This window comes from Culicoides brevitarsis, chromosome 3, assembly GCF_036172545.1.
Source record: "Culicoides brevitarsis isolate CSIRO-B50_1 chromosome 3, AGI_CSIRO_Cbre_v1, whole genome shotgun sequence".
In the NCBI taxonomy this organism is placed as follows: Eukaryota; Metazoa; Arthropoda; class Insecta; order Diptera; family Ceratopogonidae; genus Culicoides; species Culicoides brevitarsis.
In genome coordinates, this window is record NC_087087.1 from 21,912,179 (window position 1) to 21,935,248 (window position 23,070).

The 23,070-nt window shown below is 32.9% G+C and overlaps 5 protein-coding genes and 1 long non-coding RNA gene across 10 annotated transcripts; 2 read left to right on the forward strand and 4 right to left on the reverse strand.

Annotated features, from left to right (window-relative positions):
* Positions 1 to 43: 43 nt before the first annotated feature.
* LOC134835876 (zinc finger protein 141-like) lies at positions 44 to 1,908 on the forward strand. Of its 3 annotated transcripts, none has more exons than XM_063850867.1 (3): positions 44 to 1,126; positions 1,512 to 1,638; positions 1,704 to 1,908. In XM_063850867.1, the coding sequence occupies exons 1-3, from the start codon at positions 222 to 224 to the stop codon at positions 1,704 to 1,706; spliced, it is 1,035 nt and encodes a 344-aa protein (XP_063706937.1). In that variant the 5' UTR covers positions 44 to 221; the 3' UTR covers positions 1,707 to 1,908. The 3 variants fall into 3 exon arrangements, 2 of the variants coding, with proteins under 2 accessions (XP_063706937.1, XP_063706936.1); XM_063850866.1 differs by having other exon boundaries at positions 1,512 to 1,629; positions 1,696 to 1,908; XR_010162235.1 differs by lacking the exon at positions 44 to 1,126 and adding an exon at positions 1,127 to 1,222 and having other exon boundaries at positions 1,512 to 1,629; positions 1,696 to 1,908.
* On the reverse strand, positions 1,900 to 3,468 carry LOC134835875 (inactive peptidyl-prolyl cis-trans isomerase shutdown). The gene is made up of 2 exons (XM_063850865.1): positions 3,331 to 3,468; positions 1,900 to 3,271 (listed from the first exon to the last, which is right to left on the reverse strand). Exons 1-2 carry the CDS (start codon positions 3,363 to 3,365, stop codon positions 2,017 to 2,019), a joined length of 1,290 nt encoding a protein of 429 aa, XP_063706935.1. The 5' UTR covers positions 3,366 to 3,468; the 3' UTR covers positions 1,900 to 2,016.
* A 209-nt stretch (positions 3,469 to 3,677) lies between these two features.
* LOC134834771 (zinc finger protein 568-like) lies at positions 3,678 to 4,851 on the reverse strand. Its single transcript, XM_063849545.1, has 4 exons — positions 4,693 to 4,851; positions 4,337 to 4,633; positions 4,023 to 4,267; positions 3,678 to 3,963 (listed from the first exon to the last, which is right to left on the reverse strand). Exons 1-4 carry the CDS (start codon positions 4,756 to 4,758, stop codon positions 3,780 to 3,782), a joined length of 792 nt encoding a protein of 263 aa, XP_063705615.1. The 5' UTR covers positions 4,759 to 4,851; the 3' UTR covers positions 3,678 to 3,779.
* Positions 4,852 to 4,982: 131 nt separating this feature from the next.
* LOC134835874 (kinesin-associated protein 3) lies at positions 4,983 to 8,590 on the forward strand. The gene is made up of 3 exons (XM_063850864.1): positions 4,983 to 5,299; positions 5,637 to 7,905; positions 7,976 to 8,590. The coding sequence occupies exons 1-3, from the start codon at positions 5,268 to 5,270 to the stop codon at positions 8,306 to 8,308; spliced, it is 2,634 nt and encodes an 877-aa protein (XP_063706934.1). The 5' UTR covers positions 4,983 to 5,267; the 3' UTR covers positions 8,309 to 8,590.
* A 998-nt stretch (positions 8,591 to 9,588) lies between these two features.
* LOC134834375 (protein single-minded) lies at positions 9,589 to 19,269 on the reverse strand. Of its 2 annotated transcripts, none has more exons than XM_063849015.1 (8): positions 19,117 to 19,269; positions 14,016 to 14,210; positions 12,338 to 12,513; positions 11,953 to 12,276; positions 11,113 to 11,324; positions 10,943 to 11,049; positions 10,622 to 10,769; positions 9,589 to 10,557 (listed from the first exon to the last, which is right to left on the reverse strand). In XM_063849015.1, the coding sequence occupies exons 2-8, from the start codon at positions 14,188 to 14,190 to the stop codon at positions 9,930 to 9,932; spliced, it is 1,770 nt and encodes a 589-aa protein (XP_063705085.1). In that variant the 5' UTR covers positions 14,191 to 14,210; positions 19,117 to 19,269; the 3' UTR covers positions 9,589 to 9,929. The 2 variants fall into 2 exon arrangements, with proteins under 2 accessions (XP_063705085.1, XP_063705084.1); XM_063849014.1 differs by lacking the exon at positions 19,117 to 19,269 and adding an exon at positions 16,432 to 16,562.
* Positions 19,270 to 19,477: 208 nt separating this feature from the next.
* LOC134835088 (uncharacterized) lies at positions 19,478 to 20,927 on the reverse strand. 2 transcript variants are annotated; one of them, XR_010162196.1, is made up of 4 exons: positions 20,743 to 20,927; positions 19,829 to 20,334; positions 19,730 to 19,749; positions 19,478 to 19,671 (listed from the first exon to the last, which is right to left on the reverse strand). It is a non-coding gene; the product is annotated as an uncharacterized LOC134835088 (long non-coding RNA). The 2 variants fall into 2 exon arrangements; XR_010162197.1 differs by lacking the exon at positions 19,730 to 19,749 and having other exon boundaries at positions 19,479 to 19,671.
* Positions 20,928 to 23,070: the final 2,143 nt, after the last annotated feature.

Genomic DNA, 23,070 nt, shown 5'->3' on the forward strand with positions numbered 1-23,070 from the left:
TCCGAGCAAGTTTCTTACTGGGCCTATCGTTGTACATATTGTGACAGTGTGTTCAAGTTAAAATTTAAATAATTATTTACAATCGTAGACACAATTTTCTTTTTTATTGAAAAACCCTCATTATTGTTTCGGCTAAAATGCTGAAAAGATAAAGACACGAGGACACGAGGAAATATGAAGACACTGTATAATTTACTCACCATTGCAAATAAATAATCAAGATGGACTTTGTGGAAAAGACTGCTGAAAAGTTGCTCAACTTACTGGAGGAGTATGGGCCAGACTCTCGAATATCATTTCCGAAGGATTCAGATTTGCAGAACAAATTTGAGGAATTTTGTAACAAGACCCTCAGGAAAAGTAGACTATCGAAAGATTGGCATATGTTAGAGCTGAAAAGGGAGTATGAGGAACCAACGTTCTCGTCCGTCGAAACTCGCCTTATTCAGTTCCTGAAGCAAAGACCTACAATCCTGTCAGGCAATTCTAATCTAGCAAATGAGCAAAAATGTCGGTTTTGTCTCAGTACAACTTTAAATGAATTGCAGATTTTCTCGCAAGTCGATAAAGGGATACTCGATGTTGCTTTGAAGTTTTTTCAAGTCAGATGCATTGATGGATTTCCTCAGTACATATGTGTAAAGTGTCTCGAGCAATTAAATACAATTCAAAAGTTTCACAAATTGACTGAAGTATCACACATTAAACTCCTAAGTTTGGCAGCAAAAGAGTGCTGTCAACACAAATTGCACTCCGACAGCAATTCGGCTGCTGAGACGAAACAAACTCCCATCGACAATGAAGACGACGTATTTTCTGATACAGAGGAATTTCAAACAACTGGTGATAGAGAAAATGTTACTGTTAAGAATCACTTTTGTGAATATTGCCCGAAGAGCTTCAAAACAAAATTGAGTCTAAAAGTCCACATACGATCACATACTAACGAACGACCTTTTGTGTGTTCCGAGTGCAAAATGTCTTTCAAGACATATTCTGCCATCAGTAGTCATCAAGCAGTACATAGCAAGGAGAAAAAATTCGAATGTTATGTGTCTGAGTGCAGTTTTAGAACTACAACAAAAGCTAATCTAAAAATACATGAACGCACCCATTCACAAGAAAGGTATTGTTTAATTTCTTCTGAAAATATGAATTTAATTTTACAAGTTTTCTAGTAAGGCGAATAAATTTAATATTTTCATTTTTTGTCCTGAGGAGGGTAAATAAAATTAAAAATTTTGAAAATGAAATTTTTGTCGTGATTTGAAACAATTTTTTTTATTTAAATAGGAATCGTCCTAATCTTGCAAATTTCTTGTGATTTTTGTATGATTTTATCGTAAACAATAAATTTTCATTCAAATTTTCAATCAAAAAATGCCAGAAAATATCAAACATATTTCCATTTTTAATTTAATTTTTATTTTTCCCCATCGGAAGGGGGCCACAAAAAATGGATATATTAAATGTATTCGCCTTAGATATTTTATAATTTTGTGTGGTTTTAGGAGGTACGCTTGCAGTTATTGTGCACTAAAATTTACGACCACAAGTAATTTGAGCAAACATGTAAAGAACATTCACCATCAAATTAAACCGCACAAATGTAGACAGTGTGAAAAGAAGGTAATTTTACTTATTTAAACACGTCGTTATTACAGACAAATATTTATTGAAATTTTCTTTATGCAGTTTTTTACTAAGGAATCAGCTAGAAAACATGAAGTAACCCATTCGAATTTGAAGATATATGCTTGTCCTATTTGTTCCTCCAAATCTTATACATGGTTTAATGGCCTTCAAAAACACATGAAGAGTATACATTCAGGGATGAAAACGGATACAGAGAAAGAATATTTTATAAAGTCCCAAAAAGCAATAAAAACAATATTTTAAATATTTGAATCAGAATCTATTATTATCAGTTTAATCATAGTACATATTTGGAAAGAATACAAAGGAACATGAGGTAATTAATTAGTCGATTAGTCGTTAACCTTAAGAAGGTTTTCTTCATATTTTCTTAAGTTTGTAATAAACTTCGTTCGATGTATCATTGATTTCCAATTTGAAATCAAATACTTTCTCCAAGTTTTGGATGCATTTAACAATGCTGTCATCTAATGGTCCCGGTAATAAAATCGATGAAACTTGACCATCCATGAACTCTTTGATACGTTTCTTGAATAAATTAGTGGTAGCTTCATCTGTTTCGCCCTCTTTTTCGTTTGCTGCATTTTTAGCAATTGTATTGGTAATCACACCGAACGCTTTTTCGCACATTTTTCTCTCGTTTTCCTTGAACTTTTTAATCTGACTCTCAAGCAGGCGAATTTCCTTAGCAATCAGCTCGTCATCCGGTTTGAGTTGGACGGCACGACGTAAGCTCTTTCTGGCTTTCTCAAAGTCACCAATACGATGCAATGCCTTTCCTTGTTGATATAAGGCCTTGGGGTTATTTTGAATGCTCTCGAGCTCATTGAGATTGTTGATCATGATGCAGCATTTTTTCGGTTGATCTTGCAAATTGTATGTCACTGCCAAATTAAGGAAAAATTTCTTAAGTAGATCCTTTTGTAACTTCTCCTCATGCTCATCCTTCAAATTAACGAATTGGATTTGGTCAATAGCTTTCTTGTACTTTGTAATGGCAAGAAGATAGTTTCGCTTGCGAAAAGCTGCTTTTGCTTCGCCATCAAATAAAACAGCCTTTTTGTAAGTGAATGTAAAAGCTGTTTGTTCAGTAGTATCTATGGTATCTGGCATCAATTCGGTAAAATCCTTGCAACGTATGATAAAAAGTGCATCCGCTTTGGGCTTTATGCGTGGTGGACAGCCATTTTCTCCGTACAAAATGTTGTACGAAATAACAAATTGTGCCTCTTCGCCCTTCTTCATGCTTTTAACCGCCTCTTCAAGTCCCTCCAGTACTTCACCATAGCCTAAACGAATTTTCAAGGGCTTTCCACGCATGTACGTCGAATCGTAGGAATGCTCCTCGCGCTCAAAGTAAGCATTGTAGTCTACAACCACTCTTGAATTTTTCGGGATGGCTAAGCTCCCTTGTTTGGTAATTTTCTTGTACAGAAAATTGGAAAGCGGAACCATTTGTTTCCGCAACGAATTGAAGTCTAACAGCCATGGGCTCTTTTCGATTTCGTCTTCATTTACCTCTTCTATATCTTCATCGTTTACATCAAACATATCCGTCTCCAAGTCCACTTTGTTTACATCAATTTCAAAACGTGCTCCTCCTTCGATCAAATCCCTGTAAAAAAAGGAAACTTGAGTTTTTTTCTCACATCAAAACATCCATTGAAAGCCTACTCGAAACGAATGGGATTTTTCACAAAATCACCCATACTTTTGTAGTATTTTTGCTTTAATTTAATATAAGAGTTTTTTTTTGGTTCTAATATGGTGCCGGCTATGTAGACAAATAAAGAAGTAAATAACAGTCACTTGTGTAAGTATGTATTGCTACATAGTGGGGTATGTTTCGAAATATCATGAGGATAAGATTCAATATTGTTTAAACATTGATGTAATTCTTTTCTTTTTATTCCTATAATAACTCTTAATCTTTTTACCCAGGTAGTCATCCAATCCTTATCTTTTATGCAACTCTTCATAATTGCAATAGGAATAAACATTAAAAACACACCAAGTTTATTTATTACAAATACAAATTTATTTATTAAAGCAAAAAGAAAAATATTTCAGGTGTGAAGTTAATCAATATAGTAATTAGGTAATATGTAATCGATGCATATTGTTTATGTTCGTCGTTCGTGACATTTCTCATGTCTCTTTAGATTACTACCGCGTGCAAAGCCTTTCGAGCAGATCTTGCATATGTGACTTTTTCCTTCGTGTACATCCTTGAGATGTTGCTTCAAAGCTTTCATCGTTGAGAAGACCTTGTTTGGTTCGCATTTTGTACAAGTATGTGCAATTGTTCTTAAAAAAATATAATAAATAAATTTAAAGAATCTCTAATAAGTAAATCTTATAGTTACCTCTTCAAACAAACTTTTCCGTGTCGAATTACATTTTGCTTTGTGCTAATGTATGTACAAGACTTGCACTTGTATTTGTACTTTAAACTCGTTGGTTTCTGGGGCACTTCTACTTGTTGAATGCACGATTCGTTTTCTGCATTTTCAGAGTCGATTTGGATAATCACGTCTTCCATTATTGGCTCTGTTAGCACCTCTATAAGATACATTTCCTCCAGGGTCTCCTTGTCAGTCTCAATTTTTACCTGAAAAAGATGTTTTTTCTTTTGTTAAAATATTTTAGGTCTTTATTGCAAGAGATTAAGTGAGGGTACCTCGGATTTTGGAACTTTATGAATCTGCAGCTTGCCACATAACTTTGAATGTTTCACCTTTTCCTCCTTCGTGAGCGGAATGTATCCACACTGTGAGCATTCCTGATGGATCTTTTCGTGTTGACTTATGTTGTCGAAGTTAAGACCACATACTTCGCAAAGACCCTCGTCGTCATTTTGTTCGTACACAAATGTGCGGTCTTCAATGTCTTGCAAGTGGCCGCATTTGGGGCATTTTTCACGAGATCTTTGATTACCACTGAGCTCGAAGAAGTTCCCGCAAATCTCGCATTGTATCTAAAGGAAATAAATCAGCAACATCACTCTCGTACAAAATGTATTGCGAAATTTCTTACGTGTGCCTCGTAACTTTCCTCTTGATCAGACATAGCTTGCTCGTGTTTTAGCACTTTCATTTCCATTTCTTTTGTTTTTGTTTTGGTTTTCGAATAAACAGAAAATCTATTTTTTTGAACAAAAAAAGAGCTGTTATTAAGCTTGGGACGCCTGAAATTGATGACGATAATTGTTAATGCTAATTCAAGAATCTCCGTACGTCGTACGTTTCACGCTTGTATGAGACATACATATCCGACCCGAGTGTACAATGTGACATGTCCCGAATTGTAGCATGGGATAACTTTTTTTCTGATTAATTGGTGACAACAATTCGCTGATTTAAAATATTAAATAAATATATCGAATTATACATTTGAGCTTTTCACCAGAATGTGAAGTAATCGCTTAGATATTTTCCATCCTCCTAAAAGATTTACCCACACAAAAGCACACAGAGGAAAATAGTAATACTTCCGTGAAATCGTTAGTGTTGAAAATTGAGATTTTTGCGGAACTAGCTAGGCTGATTACTGGATTCTTTTTATTTTTATTTATCCTACATTATATTTTCCACATAATTTCTGCCATCATAATGCAATCTGAGGATGCAAAGTACATCAAAAAGTAAGTAGACGAGACTTTTTTCATCTTTTTCGAGTTCAAGGACGCTTCATTCCATTATTGATTTATTGGTAATTCTATCAAATGTCTATTTCGTATATCTCCCGTTATTTGTAAAAAATTGGTAACGTAAATACTGCTGAGCCTGTAACGTAAAACATTCCGATATTCACATTAGATAATGATGATGTCAAGTTTCCTAAAATATTTAGCAAAAAAAAAAATTTTTTTTTTAAATAAACAACGCGTAACTAACGGCCTTCCATTTCACCTTGCATGCTAACAATTTACCATATAAGTAATTTCATGATTATCTTGTTTTTTGTTTTTCTTTTTGTAGACGATGGAAGGCATCAAGTGTCGAGCCTCATCAGACAGAAAAGGCGCTCATTGTGAACTATAAACTAGAGGCAGCAGTATTTGCGGAGCCAGACAATCCAATGCTGGAGGAAAAGAAGGATTGTCAACGCATAATTCGTCTAAAATCTCTCAACTCGAAGACAGATTGCTTGGCATTGGCAAAGGAAGTAGTTGAGAAATGTGATTTGATACATGCCTCACAGTTGCAGGAAATCGAACAGATTATTTATTATTTGAAAAATAGAAAGGAGCCAGACTCTTCACATCATAGTCGGGCAGTGTCGTCCAGCAGAGTTTCAGGTTCAAATAAAAATGGCGGAGGCAGTGATGAACTTGAAAAAGCCACGATCCGTAACATTGATGAATATATTGAACTTCTGTACGAAGATTTGCCGGAACGTATAAGGGGATCAGCATTTATTTTGCAACTTGCTCGGAATCCCGATAATTTGGAGGAGCTAGAAAAAAATGAAGCTGTACTCAGTGCGTTGTCGCGTGTCCTTCGGGAGGACTGGCGCAAAAGTTTGGACCTTTCAACCAACATAATCTACATATTCTTCTGTTTTTCTACCTACACCCGATTCCATAACGTAATTGTCCAATACAAAATTGGCTCGCTATGTATGGAGGTGATTGAGTTTGAGTTGAAACGTTATGACCAGATGAAACATGATTTGGAACTAAAAAAGAATCCAGATCAGATCAGTAGCAAAGAGAAAAAGAACAACATGGAGAAGGAAACAATAAAAAGCATGGAAAGCTCCATCGATACAACAATAATGGATGAAGAAAAACCAAAAGATATGGAACCTCCACGTAGAAGAATTCCCGAGTTAAAACAACGACCAAAGTCCGGTAATTGGAATAGCTATCATGGCAACATGTCATCGTCTCTTATAAAAACCCAGCTACTAAACAACAGCTATCATGAGAATTTATCGAAAGAGGTAATGTCTCCATTAGAGGCCCCCCTGTCGGGTGGATTTGAAGAGAAGGGCTCCAAAACTGACTACGACAAATTGAGCAAACAATTAAAGTTATTTGCAAAAAAACAAGAGCAACTGTTGCGCGTTGCATTCTACCTTCTCCTAAACATTGCCGAGAATGTCAAGTTGGAGGAAAAAATGCGTCGAAAGACCATCGTTAAAATGCTCGTTAAAACATTGGAAAGGCACAATATTGATCTACTCATACTAATTGTTACGTTCCTCAAGAAACTTTCCATTGTGAAAGACAACAAAGACGACATGCATGACGCCAATGTGATTGAAAAACTCCCACGTCTTCTTCAAAGTTCCCAACCAGATCTCATCCAAGTCACTTTAAAGCTCATCTTTAATCTATCATTCGATGGACAGCTTCGTGCAAAGATGATTAAAGTCGGCTTCCTCCCGAAATTAGTTGCATTTTTGAGCGATGACAAGCATCATGGAATTGCCACCAAAATCCTTTACCATATGTCGCTTGACGACAAAGTAAAATCAATGTTCACTTACACAGACTGCGTTCCCATCGTCACAGATATGATTCTCCTGAACTCTTGTAGCAAAAAGTCCGAAGCTGACCTAGACTTGATCGCATTAGGTGTCAATTTGGCTCTGAATAAACGAAATGCGCAGCAAATGATCGAAAACAATCGTCTTCACAGCCTCATGGCACGTGCCTTTAAGAACCAAGACACGCTGCTCATGAAAATGATTCGAAATATATCGCAGCATGAAAACTTGAAGATATACTTTGTCGATTTTGTCGGAGACCTCGCACGCATATTAACTGAGCAGGACGAGGAGTTTATGGTAGAATGTTTGGGAATATTGGGTAATTTATCTCTAGCAGATTTGGACTACTCTCAAATAATGCACAATTTCAATCTGATTCCGTGGATCAAAAATGTTTTGACTCCAGGTAAATTCAAAGATGATGTAGTCTTGGAGGTTGTCATATTGTTGGGAACATTTGCGTGCGATGAAGCATGTGCAATGCTCTTGTGCAAGACTGAAATTATATATGCGTTAATAGAACTGTTGAAGGCGAAACAAGAAGATGATGAAATGGTTTTGCAAATAGCCTTCGTGTTCCAACAAGTGTTGAGGAATGAGAGCACACGTGCCTACATGATCAAAGAAACTGAATCTCCTGCATACCTGATTGACTTGATGCACGATAAAAATATAGAAATACGAAAAATTTGCGATTATTGTTTGGACATTATAGCCATTTCTGATGAGGATTGGGCTTCGCGCATCAAGGTAATAACAAATATTTTTTTATTTCTTTTCCAAAATCACATTTTGAAGCTTCTTTTTTTTATCACTTTAGCTCGAAAAATTCCGAAATCACAATTCGCAATGGCTCAGCATGGTAGAAACGCAACAAGATGAAACGAATGATTTCACAAATAATGTGGACGAAGAAAACGATTTGCCAAACTACTTGACAACAGACTACTTTGATCAATGTCTTCTCGATAACTTGAATGATGATGGCGATTCGAACAATAGAACGCTCTCTGCTAACTCTAACGGACGACCAACAAGTCGATATGGTCGTGAAATAGAAACGGATGCTGATATGGAATACTTTGACTCGAACAAGATGCAAGGTAGTAATGGAGAGCTCTGGAAATACGTGACTCCGCCATCCGATGATTAAAACATCTTTATATTTTTAAGAAAAGAGGCTTGCTGGCAAGTACTATCAAAGCTCTCTAGTCATTTAAAAAAAAACTACTAGCTCTTACATGCTGGAATATTACTCAAAACTGCTTTTGCACGATTAGAATGGTAAATTCCTGATAAACACGAAAGGTGAAAAGTAATAATGTTTGTCTAGTGAAAACCATAAGTGTTCATAATGTCTTAATAATATTGTATATCTCTAAATTGATTTTTGCTTATATAGCAAATTTTCTGAAATAAAACCAAAAATCACTGAAAAACCAAAAAACACATTTTATTAAATATTCTTCAGCATCATTTCTGTTTGAATACATGTGCGTAGTAGATAGATATTACTTGTTAATAGCTGATTTTGTTTTATTTTTTCTGTATTTCATATCCATTGCCTTTTACGAAATACACAGGATTAACTACTTCGAAATCAATTTTACTTTTTCCATCATACTCGTAAATTACTTCATCTTCATCAGTTCCTTCGTCAAAACGGTGTGTGGAGGCTCTTCCATTGTTTACGGCCTGAATTTCAATTTTCTTTGCTCTGTATATCGATAATACTGCGTTAACTTCCAAGTCACCATCCCGAGGAAACACTACTGAGTTATTCTTTTTGGTTTCAAATTTCTTCAGGTCTTTCTTATTCTTCGACATTCGATTGAAAAGAACAACGCTGAGTATCATACTCACAGCAAATACAGTCGATACCAATGCCAAAGTACCTAGAGCAATTTCAGCTCGGTATTTTTCAAAATTGTGAATTGCGTTTCGGAGCATCTGGATTTTCGTGACTTCGAAACTATCAAAAAATGTAAGATTTGAGTTAGCTCTGGTGGCATTCGAATCATTGTCATCGTAGTCAAAAGTCGTTGTGCTTTCTATTGGGTTCACTTCCATTTTTCCTCTGCCAAAACTAGCCAAAAATATTAACAGCATCAAAAGAAAAACTTGCTTCAGATTTAATGTCATTTTCACTTAAAAGTTTAATTGCTTTTGTCACTAATTCACTTGTTAAATCTGACTATTGTATTGTGACTGGTAAAGGTGCTTTGCAAAGTGTGTATGAGGTAGTTAGAACTTAATATAAAAATAAAGGCTGTATGCAAATGTGTCTAGATAAGAAAATCAAAACTGAAACGTAACGTAATGTGTGAAATGTGTTCAAGTTCTACTTAATACGGTATCGCCATTGCACACATTTAAAACTAAGAGTTGAAATTAAAATTGAAAAAAAAAATCTTGTAAACTTTCTGACTTAATTTATTTAAATAATAATAATTTAGCTTTAAACAATTCAATTGATTCTTCCATTCATCAAAACTACAATGCTCTAATTGTTTTTTTTTTTCTATGTATAAATATGTAACTGAGTAAGTGTGTATTAAAAAGATTTTTCCTATTAGGTAGTACCTAATTAATTAAAAGAGAGACACAAATTACCTATATCTATGTATTTACAAACGCTAACGTTAATACAGAGAGTTCTGCCAGCAGTATTTAATTATTAATCACTTTCATCTAAGAAGGTGTTACTTAGTCTTTCTCTTAATTCTTTTTTTCTTAAGAAATATCTTAAAAAATTAATAAAATATGTTTATAGTTCAATGCACGAACTCATCGTGATGCAGTTGATGTTGATGGTAGGCTGAAGGGGTCTCAACAAATTGTTGTGCAACCGAATGATCATTCCCATTATTGACGTTTCCCGGACTATCGTTGTAACAAGCGAGGCTAAAGTGGTCGGAAGCGTGATGCAGTTCATGATATTGATGATGATTGGTTTGTGCTTGCATGTTCAACGTGTTTCCATCGTTAAGTGATATGTGATGCACTGGAATTTGATGTTCTCCTTCGGAGCTGCTGCAACTATTTGAGCTTGCACTAAATGTTGGCCGCAACATATTCGGATCATTCACTGCAGAGGAATAGGGATAATAAGCCGGATCATAATAATTTGGGTCCGACGAAAAGTCGGCCGTCGCTGCATGAATTGTCTGCTGAGGCGGTATGTACTGATGCATGGTATTATTGTCGGTGTACTGCGTCTCGAAGTCATTTAATTGTGGTTGTGGCTCTGATGTTGGTGGATAACTACTTTGACTCATGTAACTTTTGATCGAAGGTGCTGGAGACACTGGATTGTAGTGCGGCGTTACGGGAGTAGATACTGGTTCAAGTTTAACAGGACCTTGAACCTCATTGAGTTGAAGATGCTTGACTTCTCGCTCACTAATAAATTAAAAAAAAAAATGGTAAAGTAAGATAAATTAAAAAAAAAATCAAAATAATCCACCTTAACACATAATTAACACTAACGATACAATGAGGTCTCGAAGATCTAGTGTTGTGGACGACTGTTGCATAGCTTTGAACCCACGTCCAACCACCACCTTTAGTCAAAAATCGATAATATTTGGTAGTCACTTGTCCTTTATACATTACTGCAACAAAAAAATCAGAGAATGTCAATAAACTTCTAATGCGAATGTATGTTTTTTTTATTATTTGTTTATATATTTTGAGTGTGTAACTAAGTAGTGTTTTGTTTCATTTGGAAACTTGATATTATACGAAAAAGTAGCAGTTTCAGCGTGATTGAAAAAAATGTACTTACGAATTTGATGTGAATATCGCATCTGCAAGACATCACCAGCATGTATGTATTGATAGAGTGTCTTTTCAATCAGATCCTGTGGTTCGTATCCTGTTAGTTGTGAGACCCTATGTACGATTTTTTTTTTTGTTGAATTAATAAATAAAAAACGTTATACAAACTAATCTCACCTAGCATCTAAAAATATAAGTTTCAGGTCCATACTAGCTCTAAACATAAACATATTAGTGTGCAGCTTAATTTCAGTAACGGCCGACGGCGGCAAGGAATGTCCGACAGCTACAAGACCCAAATTTTGTATGCAGCCATGTGTCGAATCACCAAAAGCAGGATCGCCACCTGGATAGATTCTGGCCTTCAGATAACCGGAACAATGGATTACCTGAATAAAAAAAAAGAAATACTTACGTTAGACAGAGAGCAAAGTGTGCAAATCAAAGCGTGATTTACAATATTTTAATTTCCTTCTTGTTACGCTAATTTATTTATGAAAGTGTTTTTTCTGATGCATAGAACCCATCAAGATTTAATGCATTCACAAAAAGCGCGCGGTCTTACCGAATGACATTATTATCGATATGTAATATGCATTTCCATGAATCCATGCACTTATTTTGTATGCAAAATAAACATAAAAACCAATTATCCGTGCAATATGCATATCATTTCACTCAAACGCATCGTACGCGTATGAGGCTGCCATTCATGGTTATTGAAACACGTAAGCGCATTCAAATACATATTCATACAAATTTTTGAATTTTTGTCAAAAAGAGAAACATAAATACAAAGAAAAAAAAATTTTATGAGTTTTTTTTTATGTTTGAAGCTACATATATATATTTTTTTTCGTTTCTTCCTGTTTGTTATGTCTAGATGTGTTTCAAGAGACATTTGTAAGAACATTTAAAAGCTTATGATTAGTTCGAGTCAAATCAAACAGCGACAAATATGATTGTTGTGAGTGCATCACGCGATGAATATGCAATCGCAAAATGAAAGACACTTACTTTGTATCCAGACGATGTCAGGCCTGCATTACGTTTTGCTAAAACGCACTTCATCCTCAGGAAAAACGATCTTTCTATTTCCACCGTATGATATGGCTGATGCATATGATGATTGTATGAATGATGATGATGCCCACTGTGTCCATTTGTTGGTGGTACAACAGCAGCTGGTGGAACGTTATTGCCATTGCTGACATTATGACCATTGTAGGCAGATGCATTGCTTGGCCCAAACGAGCTTGGCTGTAATGCGAGAATTGACGCCATTTCGTCCTGGTCAAAATTATGAATATACTCATAGATGGAATTTCCCGTCAACTCAACCTAATAATGAAAATGTATAACATTAATTTTATCACAAGGTGTTTTTCAAAAGAAAACTTACTTGACTTAATCCGAGATGAACAGATGCCGTTTCCGAAATGTACATAATTTTACCATCGGGTGCCACTACAAATATAAATCCATCTAATGCATGCAATAAATGTGATGCTAATTCCTTAATCGCCAATTCACGTGGGTTCGTAGGTGTATGTTGTGCACCCCAAGCTTCGCCTAATCCTAAAGTAATATAATTGACACGCGTATAAGAATAATACTCTTAAAATATGGGTGTACGACAAAACCATTCAAACTAATATGTAGTATTGGTACTTTACTGTTATGATTATTAATTTGCAGTGATTATGTTTGTTATTTCAATCAACACGCGGAAAATGGAGCAAACTTTTACATTTGAACGCAAAGCATAACAAGAATAAGTGTGAATACTGTATAAAATATTTCCTGTTATTCATTTATTTGAACAACATTGTTTTTATAGGACACATACCATGAAAGAAAAATAAAGTAGGGCATTTAGTAAATACTTTCCTACTTATTAAATAAACGCGCTTCTTTATGGTACACTAGTTAATCTTCAATTGTTTGATTAGCAATATTAATAAAAGTTATAGAGAAATCTATTAATCGATATGATTGGATATTTATATATTTTCATTACTACATTACATGTTCTTTTGGAAATTGTAAAGATGCAGTATTCGAACTCACTCATCAAATGATACATGATATATAAGTGTGTAGATGAGAGAATTTTCAATACTCTATTCAAATCAAGCTGATTTTTCAATTTTGTCAGCGCAATTTCCCTCGTTTTGTTATCCTCTTTATTGTTTTTCCATTGTTTTTTTTTAAATCTGTACAAATAGTTAAAACAATCCCATTGAAAATTCGCTACTGCCTACAAGTGTGGCACAGCGGCATGTCTATCATTATTCAGAAGAGAGAAATTATTTTTTGTCATTTTTTCATCAAGACAGTGTGCAGTTTGAAACTCAAGTGAGTTTAGCTGGAGGAAGGAAAACTGCGGTGAATGACAAAAATAATGAGGGGGAGTCGACATGATGACAATATGTTTTTGCTTTATTTCGTTAGAATAATAACGAGTGTGACAAACAATGACTGAACAATACTTTTCATTGTTTTTTTATTGCCATGAAATCTTCTATGTTTTTATTCAGATTGGTAAAAATCGTGAAAATAGCGTGTGATACTTGAGAAATTCTTATGTTGTACTTTACTCATAGAAAAAAAAAAAGAATTTCTCATGAATTATCCTCTCTTAAAAGAACGCATTTTAATTATTAGTGAAGTAAAAGTCAATTATAAATAATGATCCGAACAAAATTGAGCTCAATTGATTTTCTTTCGTCGTTTTGTTTGAGAAAATGATACTTTTGCGCATCATCGAGCCGCCATTTTCAATGTACTATTTCCATTTTCGTGCTTGTTATTGGACCAAAATTCCTAGATATGATTCTGTGTGAAGTGAGCAGCTACTTAGTCTTTGCATTATATATTTACTGATATTTCCATAATCTTTATTTGATTTTCCAAAATGAAATGAGCAAACAAAGAAGATTTTTTCTTCGAAATCAAATATTAACCGTTTGAATTGTATAATTTAGCAGCGTTGTGTTAAGTTCACTTTTTTTTTGCATAAATTTGCATGAAATAGCCTTTTTTGGTTTCTGATATTTTTATTTTTTTTAAGTACTCACCTTCTGGAAAAACCTGACGCATTTTCAAGTATGATGTTGTTAGTCTTATTATTGATGCTTTGTCCAATTGCGTTGTCACAGTGTGTGGCAAAGGGAGTAATTTTGCTAATTCTCCAAACTCGGAGTTTTCCTTTTCCCTCCGGGAACGTGCGGCATTTTTGCTTTTCTCTTTCATCGCACACCGTGACGTTACACCTGGAAAATTTTGAAAAATAAATTAAAAAAATATTGTTTTAAAATCGTTCTTTAACATTTTTTATTTAGAATGATTCCTATGATTTAGAATACCTTTTTTCTTAAATTCAATTAACTTTTTGAGCAAACTTGAGTCTTCTTCAACAAATAATTCATTGCAAGAAATTTGGTCGTTATTTGCGGATTCTAGCTTATCACAAATATTCATTCCTTGCCGTAGCATTTTCATTGTATCTTTTTGGAATTTTGTTATATCAGAATGTTTGAAATTCACACACGACTTTTCCGACATTTTATTGTGATTTTTATCAGATAATACTTTCTTTGTAATGAATTTCATCTTAAAGATTTTTTTTTTTTCAAAAACTCAGACACTTGTTTTCTCGACGATCTTTACTCAACTAATAAAAAATATGAAGAGTTTCTTTCCTTTTCAGAATCCTGACAAAATAAATAAATAAGCAAACGCTCTACGATTGGCCATCCACCAAACAAAAGCCATTGTTACCTTTAACACATGTAATGGACAGGTATTAACACTTGTTATCCTATAGTACAATTTTTTGAAGAAACAAACATCATCTTATATACCTTGTACAAGTGCAAAATAAAAAAGAAGTTTTTTCCCACACATCTTTAAGGAGGAAAAAAACGGAACTGAAAAATCTTATGGGGGTCGTTGTAAAATAAATTATATGCATAAATTGCAAAAACAAAATCTTATGTTAACATGTGTATCACAGACTTTTAACTAGGAATACCTAAAATTTTATTGTAAGGTGTGTGAACGTTTTTGGGAAGACAAAAAATCTTATAAAAATTCATTACATTAGTCGATGGGGTAAGAATGCTTGTAAAAGTTTACTCTTACAGAAACGACAAATGACCAAAGTTACACCAGTTGAAAAAAGGATCATATTTTTACAACACAAAATGCATAATTAGCATATTTTTTTTCTAAACAAAAATTACCATAAGGAATGTCCAGTAGGTATGCGTGAGAAAAATATTGTTAATAATTATTTCGACAAAACAGACGAGTTACAAGTGAAATAAACAATAGATACCGATTTTTAGGTAAATCCCTTATTTATGTCTTGTAAAAGTTAAGTTTCGATCAAAAGAAGAGGAGAGCAAACAAATTTTAAAATTCACTTTCATCGTCAGGTGTCGGAAAGTGCTAAAGAATTTGTAAAATAGTTCTGGAAAAGGTTTAAATTAATGAACGCACGACCAAAGAGATTAATTTGTTTAAATTCGTATAATGGTAGCTTATTTATTTTTATACTTTTAAATATTTATTATTTGTGCTCCCACAATATTACTATATGCTACAACGTTATCATCGACCCGACACCATTTCAAAATAAATCACGTTCATAAATATTTAAAATACTTTAAAGATGCACCATTTTTCTCCTGTATTTCTATCTCCCTGTTCGTTTGTTATTTAACGAAAGCACTTGAAAGGTACTTGGCGTATTGCTATGCGCACAATGATTTGTCAATCGTTCCTTCATTAAAAGTTGGTAGTCATTTTAATGTGGTTTAATTATATATGATAAGTATAAAATAATACATATTTAGAGTTTACTTTCTGCTTCTTATATTTTTTTGTAGTTGGGTAAAAAAAATAAATAAACATGCCCTCTAAAAATATTTCAGATTGTACATATTGATGGATATAGACGGGTGTAAAAACAAACCGAAAATTATAACTAATTGTTTTGGAACGTGACTTTTTTAAGATTTAACTCGTCTAGCTGGAATTTATACATTTTTTTTTTGATACAAATATTTTATTATAACAATGCAATGAACAGATTACAATTGGAGAAGGGATGATGTTAAACAAATGAAAGTGGGATATGTGTTAAAACCCTCAAGGCATCGTTAAATTTATTACGATGATAATCAACTAAGCTTACAAAAAAAAAAGATTTTTATGCTACCTTCTAAATATACATAGGTAGGTAGAAATATTGTTATTATTTAACCATTATGAGACGACAACCATGTTGAACATTAAATTAGGATTAAAATATGGTTGCTGCAGATAAGTCAAATGTTTTATACCAAGTTTTTTCTCGACATAAAAATGGAGAAATTACGGTAGGTACACATTTAAACACTGAAATAATTTTTTACTGATGATTTTTTGTAATATTATGTATAAAAATATGCAGAAGAAATTATATACTGATTAAAATAGTCCACCTACTTTTTGAGATCATAATGAATTCACTTTTTATCACAACAAAAATATTTGTAAAAAATGTATTTATAAATTTTAATGAATTAACGTTGAATCTATGTAAATAAATTTTAAATTTTCACTCGCGCTACTGTTCCATGTAAGTTAATAAATAATTATATTCATCGTTTTCTTTTTTTGTACGACTTGCAAAGTAAAAACTATTTCTAGCTTGTTTTTCAAGCAAAAAAAAAAATAAGTACTTTGTTTTTTCTGACGGAGTTCTTGCAATTCATACAAGAGAATAACGTAAGACTGCAAGATTTTTTTTAAAATTGTATATCGTTGTTGTTCATGGCTGAGTATAACTTTGTTTTGGTTTTAAAAAAATACTAAATAATAACAATCCGTGACATTGCTACTGTTTTAAATAAATACAGTGTATATAAATAACAAAATATATCTGAAGGAGACTTTGTTGCTGATTATGATGGAATTCTGCACTCCATTGCTTGAATCCTTGATTCAAACAAAATGAAATATACCTACTATTTTTATGATAGGTATTAAACACTCATTCTAAAAGTAAAAAGATATAAAAAAAAAGTTGCCATTTGTTTTATTTAATCACTAAAATTTCATTATCATGGACAAAGATAGGTATTTTCATAAACGACACGTTAAAAAAATGGGACACTTTAGTAAAGTTTCATTGTGTCAATTTTGCGAAAGTATTTTATTTATTTGAAAAGCTTGCTGAAGAGCACTGACCTCAGTCACCCGTTTAATTGGTGAGTCGTATCTGATTTCGTCATTTCTGATCGATACAGTTTAAATAATTTTTTGTCAACATTGTATCTTATATATCGTGTCACTCTAAAAAAGCAAAATTAGTTTCACATTACACATTAAGGAACATTATAGGCTGAATAAAAAGCAGTTGATAATTTACTTGCAATGCAGTCGTATAAATAATAAGTGAAGAAAAAATCTTTTATTACACTCACGCTCGTTGAAACATAATTTGTTTTGTCTAAGTTGAAAACATTATAACGATGTTAATAACGCAAATTATGTTTTCAAACAAAAGGCGCTCGAAATAAATTTGAAATTTATGCGTCAGCATGTAAGAGAGGACCATGAAAAGTCTATCGAAATGTACATGTACCTACAATGAAAAACAGAAAATATAAAAAGAGCAGTTCAGACACATACATAAGTAACAAAATTCTCTAACATCACGTTCTTTTTTTTTGCTTGGCTATGCATAAAGGTACCTCTTCATCATCATTCATCTCCTTTTGTCTAGAATCACGTTCATTACATGTTAAATCACACAGAAATGCCAATACATATTTTATTTCTGAATAATGATGAAAAAAGACGCTTTCTTAACACTTTTACGGATATTGGTCCTTGTTAATTATTATTCAACTCTAACTATGTTGAAATAATTGGAAAAATCAAAACTATCATTTGTTGTTTCACCATACGGGCTTCTCTTTTTTGTCATATTTGAATAACTTCCGCATATCGTTTTATATGGGTGTTAAAGGATATAAATATATATTAAAATTAATATAGTACAAATTGTTAGGACATTGTTTATGAAACATCTCAAATAACTCATAGGCAACCGCTTGTCTAAGAACACATGTTGCAATAATATTTCTTAAAGTTTAAAAAAAATAAGATACACAGATATATGATAAAGAGTCAGTGATGCGTACAAATAGTACTTTAAAATATTTATGACTAACGCCCCTAACTAATATCATAAAATAAAATAATAACAAAATATTTATTTATCCTTGTCACCTTTGAGCATTTTCTTGCTGCTTCCCTCGCATGCACAATTTAACGTCGTAGGAAATATAATTACTACTAACAAGCACACGTGCTTCTGAGGAAAAAGAGTCAACTACCGTGAAAACGGTCGCACAGTATGTGGCCGCTTATTAACAAGAGAACTGGTGTGAAAATGTATTTTTTAGCGGCAATTTTAAAGGGCCTTTAGATTTATAGTGATTGACGTTTGTTAGGTGATGACTCAAGAAAACTCATTAAATTTCTGGTCAACTGATTCTTGATCAAAGTGAAAAAAAGATCAAAAGTTTAGGTTCCTTACTGTTATTTGTTATACAAGCAATTTTACATAAATATATTTAGTTTCTTTAATAAGTTTGATTAAATAATATTGGTAAAGTGTTATTGTGTAACAATTATTTTTTTTTTCAAACATCTGATAGTTATGAAAGATATGATTTTGAAAAATTGCTCAATATTAATAATTTTGGCTTGTTATTTTCAAATTATATTGAAGCTTTGAAATGCTAGTTTTATTTTTAGAATTAACACTAAAAAATTGAATGATCGAAAATCTATTATTATTTGAAATATGAATATACTAATCAGAATATATTAAAAATGTATATATTAGTGATTTTTTTTTTTTTTTGAAAAATTAAAACCTTAACGATTTAAAGTTTTTCTATGAAAATTAATCAAAATAAAAAAGTCTATAAAAATCTATATAGATATAGAATCACATCTCACATGGCCTGGATTTCAAATATTTTACGCGTAACTGAAAAGTATTTTGGAGTATCATAAAACTTTATATTTTGTGGTAGAGGCACCGTCGCGGCGTTAATATTCGAACAAACTTTTTTTTTAAATTTTCTAAAAATCTTTGTTTTATTTTTGACTTACTTTATGTGAAATCCAATTATTTTATTACTAAGTTTTATTTTATCAATCCTTGTTTGTATTTTCTATTATTGACTTAAATATAGTTTAGTCACTGCATATTTGGTTAATAATTTTTATTCATTTTAAGCGATATTTTCACTTTCAAATTTTATATCTTTTAACATGTTTTATTTTTTTATTATTATTATTTATGTTTATTCGCTATGCAAATAATTCTTTTTTTATTTTTTCAGCAATCGATGTCGGCTGCCAAATAAATATAATTTAGACGATCGCAAATCGCGTCCGCGAACCAGATTGCGTCAAGTTATTCTGAATTCTTTTCATTGAAACATTCGAACTTCATCTTGTCGCTCTCGCTTCTGATTGGACGGTTGCATACAAAGCAGACGAACGAATGATGATTCTGAGTAACGAATGAATGTATAGTATGTTTAAAGTGAGGGGTAAAGAGAATTTGAGTTTGATTTATATTGTCAAATTTTTAATAATTACAAAATGAATTTTTGAATGTCACTTTCTGAGTAATGTAGCTGATGAGTATTGTACGTAAGCCTGTGAAAATAGGAACAAATTAAAGAAAATCAGAGGAAACATATTGTTTGATATTTACTTGAAGATTTAGTTTGCATGCTTATTGAATGAGAAAAAAGATGGATTTAAGATTATTTTTGTAGTAAAAATTAACCAAAAAATAGAAATAAGTTCTTACATTTCAAACTTTCATCTGAATTTCGATCTAATAAAGCAAGTCCTATTTTCGGTTCCAATCCTCATTGTTTGCCATAAGCGCAACAGACGAAGTCGGTGGAATCATTTGCGACTGAGGAATCGGTATAAGCTGAAACTTTTGCTGTTGAGGCACTGGTATGAAACCAACAATCCCGGAAGAAGCCAACATTCCAGGAGAAGCCAACATTCCGGGAGAAGCCAACACTCCGGGTGATGAATGAGCCATTCCAGGAGGCAGAACCATTTTATGAGAAGGCAGATGAACCATTCCGGATGCTGGAAACATCCCAACATTTGGCATCCCAAAGAGACTTTGTTGAGAGTTGTTGAAATTTTAACATCAACAGCTTTTGTCGTGGTTGTTGCAAATATGGCAAAAGCCAGCTCTACAAAAATTAACAAAATTTTACATGAGCTGACGGTCATGATGACCTATAAAGTATAGTTTTGTTTCCCTTTGGTATCAAGTTGCTGCATCTTTGGATCCTGAAAATGAGAAAAAAGATTTCTTTCATTACAAAAATTCTCCACTACACTAATTCTTTCACTACAAAAATTATCAAAATTTTACATGAGCTGACGGTCATGATGACCTATAGTCTAGTTTTGTTTCCCTTTGGTATCAAGTTACCATTTGCTGTTGCATGTATTGGGGGCGGCCACCAGATTTAAGAAGGAAGAAAGCTCTGAAAAATATCATTATTTTATCAAGAATTACAAGATCTCCCCCCAAAACATTTGAAATCCCATAAACCACCATGGCTGGATGTCAATTCGATTGATGATTTCGATGTCAAGACATTATGGAAAACTTCGTGGTTATCATAAAATGCTCCAGATCGCCAATTAGCAACTGAAGCAACGACAACCGGAAGGACAATTTTGGAAACTTACCACAACCACAATCCTTTAAGGAGTTAAGTTATTGACTGCTTTTTTCTGTTACGGCTGTCCTTTTCAATGCACACTTTTTACTTACGGCGATTACCGGAACCATATTCGGGCACTTTCGCGGCGGAAACACTACGAAAACTTGGAAATTTCGAAGATCTTGCACACGCTTTGTGATTCGGAATGAGGTTCGCGGCAATTCACTTTTAAACACGATTGTGCATCGGGACACCGCACAGGAAAATCAAGGAACGCCTATGAGGCGTGAATAAAAAAGAGACAGCAAGATCCCAGGTGACATGATAGAAAGTGATGGTAATAGTTTTCCAACGATTTCCAATGCGCGTTTCAATACCAAAATGTACATTAACTTCTTTTAAATTTTGTTTGTTCGTTAAACCGTTAAATTAAAATTCAATTCATAAGACAGTTAAGAAAATAACATTTCTTCCAATGATAAGTTTCACAAAAAAGCATACTTTTTGTACATCAATGCATACTTGAGCAAGTGCGGGTGTTTTTTACATTTTAATAGATACCTAATTAATTATTTTGTTTATCCATCAACATTTTGAACAAATACGAATATAAAATTTTTCAAGTGCGCGTGTACCGATTGTCATTCGCTAAGTGTCAGTTTCATCAATTCATCAGTTTTTAGATGGAGACATTTGCTTTATGTTTGGCAACTTCAAATTACCTACACTACGATGGGAAAAGCTCGCTCTCGAAGACGCTTAATACGCTCCTGCTAACATATCATCTGACTTGGAACAAAAAATCTTCAATTCTATTTCGAGCTTGGCATTCAACAATTTTCAGATTTTTAATTTCAGAATTTATTCATTGAAGGCAAGCATTTTTCTATTACTACAAATTTTCATTGTAAACGTCGAGTTATTACGAGTTATCCTGAAATCAACATATTTCGGATGCTTAGATAAAGCAAACCACACACATGATGCACTTAAATACTTCGAAAAGCAAAGGACGTTATGCTCACCAGCAAGGAGTTTTATGCTGGCGAGGATATACAATACATGTACTGATCTAAGGCAAATGTGTATGGAAAGCTGCTCAAGACACCTACGTATGCTGTTCAAGTAGATTCCTAAAAGACTCGAAAGCCCAAAAGCAGTACTCGTCAGACGAGGAAGTTTCTTGATAGGCTTAGGTGGTCTATTACCTATTTGTTAAATTTTACATTACAAAATTATTGTAGCAAAAAATTATACAAATCATCAGACCCAATGTCAAATCATAAATATACTCTTAATTTTTTCTTAATCAATTATTCACAAGTTGTTTTTTTGCACAAACGGTCAATCAAATTATCATATGAAAGTATTATTTCTCTGTCTTGTTTTTTGAACCTTGTTCTTGTCATAGACCATCAATTAACTTAATATCTGCGGCAATTGTATCGAAACTTGCGATATCACGATATATCTTCTTTTTTTCACAAGAACTAAATAAACTTTGCTGCTTTGGTAAATTAGTTTCCAGTGTTGACTTAACCATAACATTATAGCTGTCGTTTTTGGAGCTGGTTTATGTTTCTGTGGTGCTACTTTTTTTTGAAGCTGATTTTGATGGAGCTCACATCAGGTAGCTGCTCTATTCCATATATTTTCTTGAATGACTTTATAAATATTTTGCACCAATACATTTTTATTAGACATAAATTGTGAGAAAAATTTTATCCAAATTATGATAAATACAAAAAGTTGATCGAATCAAATATTTATTTTTAATAATAACACCTTATTAGACATTAAAAAGACTTAAAATATATTCAAAAAGCATTTTTCTGGCCGTTTTTGTTTTCAAAAATTCTTATTAAAATTAACTTAACTACAACTTTATTTAAGAATTTTTTTTTGCCACAATAATTTCTTCCCATTATGACCCATTAAATTATCCGACAGCGTTTGAAACCCCCTAAAAATGAGTGAAATAATTTGGGCACATAAAAGATAAAATCACCATGTGAAAATAACTTTTTGGCGGGGTATGATCTTGTCATTTTGTCATCCTCTTTACAACGATATACACTTTGCATTTGAGATGATTTTTCTATACTATATGAGATAAAGGTACCTCGAAAATGCCCGCAAAATAGCCAAAAATTGGTACTTACTATCTTTTTAATGGATAAAATGCTCATATTTGGGTTATCGTGGGGATTTTAGCCAAAAATTTCGGATAAAGTTATTTCCAGAGGAAAAAAGTTTGTGGAAAAAAAATTATTAAATTAAGTTGTAGTTTAAAAAAACTTCAAAAACACCAAATACATTGAACTTTAAACGATAAAAAAAATTAAAATTCATC

Coding starts and splice junctions, on each gene's coding strand:
- LOC134835876 (XM_063850866.1), top strand. CDS start 222: ATGGACTTTGTGGAAAAGACTGCTGAAAAGTTGCTCAACTTACTGGAG. Junction 1,127..1,511: donor CGCACCCATTCACAAGAAAG/GTATTGTTTAAT, acceptor GTGTGGTTTTAG/GAGGTACGCTTGCAGTTATT. Junction 1,630..1,695: donor GTAGACAGTGTGAAAAGAAG/GTAATTTTACTT, acceptor TTCTTTATGCAG/TTTTTTACTAAGGAATCAGC.
- LOC134835875 (XM_063850865.1), bottom strand. CDS start 3,365: ATGGGTGATTTTGTGAAAAATCCCATTCGTTTCGA. Junction 3,272..3,330: donor AAAAATCCCATTCGTTTCGA/GTAGGCTTTCAA, acceptor CTTTTTTTACAG/GGATTTGATCGAAGGAGGAG.
- LOC134834771 (XM_063849545.1), bottom strand. CDS start 4,758: ATGGAAATGAAAGTGCTAAAACACGAGCAAGCTATGTCTGATCAAGAG. Junction 4,634..4,692: donor AGGAAAGTTACGAGGCACAC/GTAAGAAATTTC, acceptor TATTTCCTTTAG/ATACAATGCGAGATTTGCGG. Junction 3,964..4,022: donor GGAAAAGTTTGTTTGAAGAG/GTAACTATAAGA, acceptor TATTTTTTTAAG/AACAATTGCACATACTTGTA.
- LOC134835874 (XM_063850864.1), top strand. CDS start 5,268: ATGCAATCTGAGGATGCAAAGTACATCAAAAA. Junction 5,300..5,636: donor GATGCAAAGTACATCAAAAA/GTAAGTAGACGA, acceptor TTCTTTTTGTAG/ACGATGGAAGGCATCAAGTG. Junction 7,906..7,975: donor ATTGGGCTTCGCGCATCAAG/GTAATAACAAAT, acceptor TTATCACTTTAG/CTCGAAAAATTCCGAAATCA.
- LOC134834375 (XM_063849014.1), bottom strand. Junction 11,325..11,952: donor TGACATCGTCTGGATACAAA/GTAAGTGTCTTT, acceptor TTTTTTATTCAG/GTAATCCATTGTTCCGGTTA. Junction 10,770..10,942: donor GCGATATTCACATCAAATTC/GTAAGTACATTT, acceptor TTTTTGTTGCAG/TAATGTATAAAGGACAAGTG.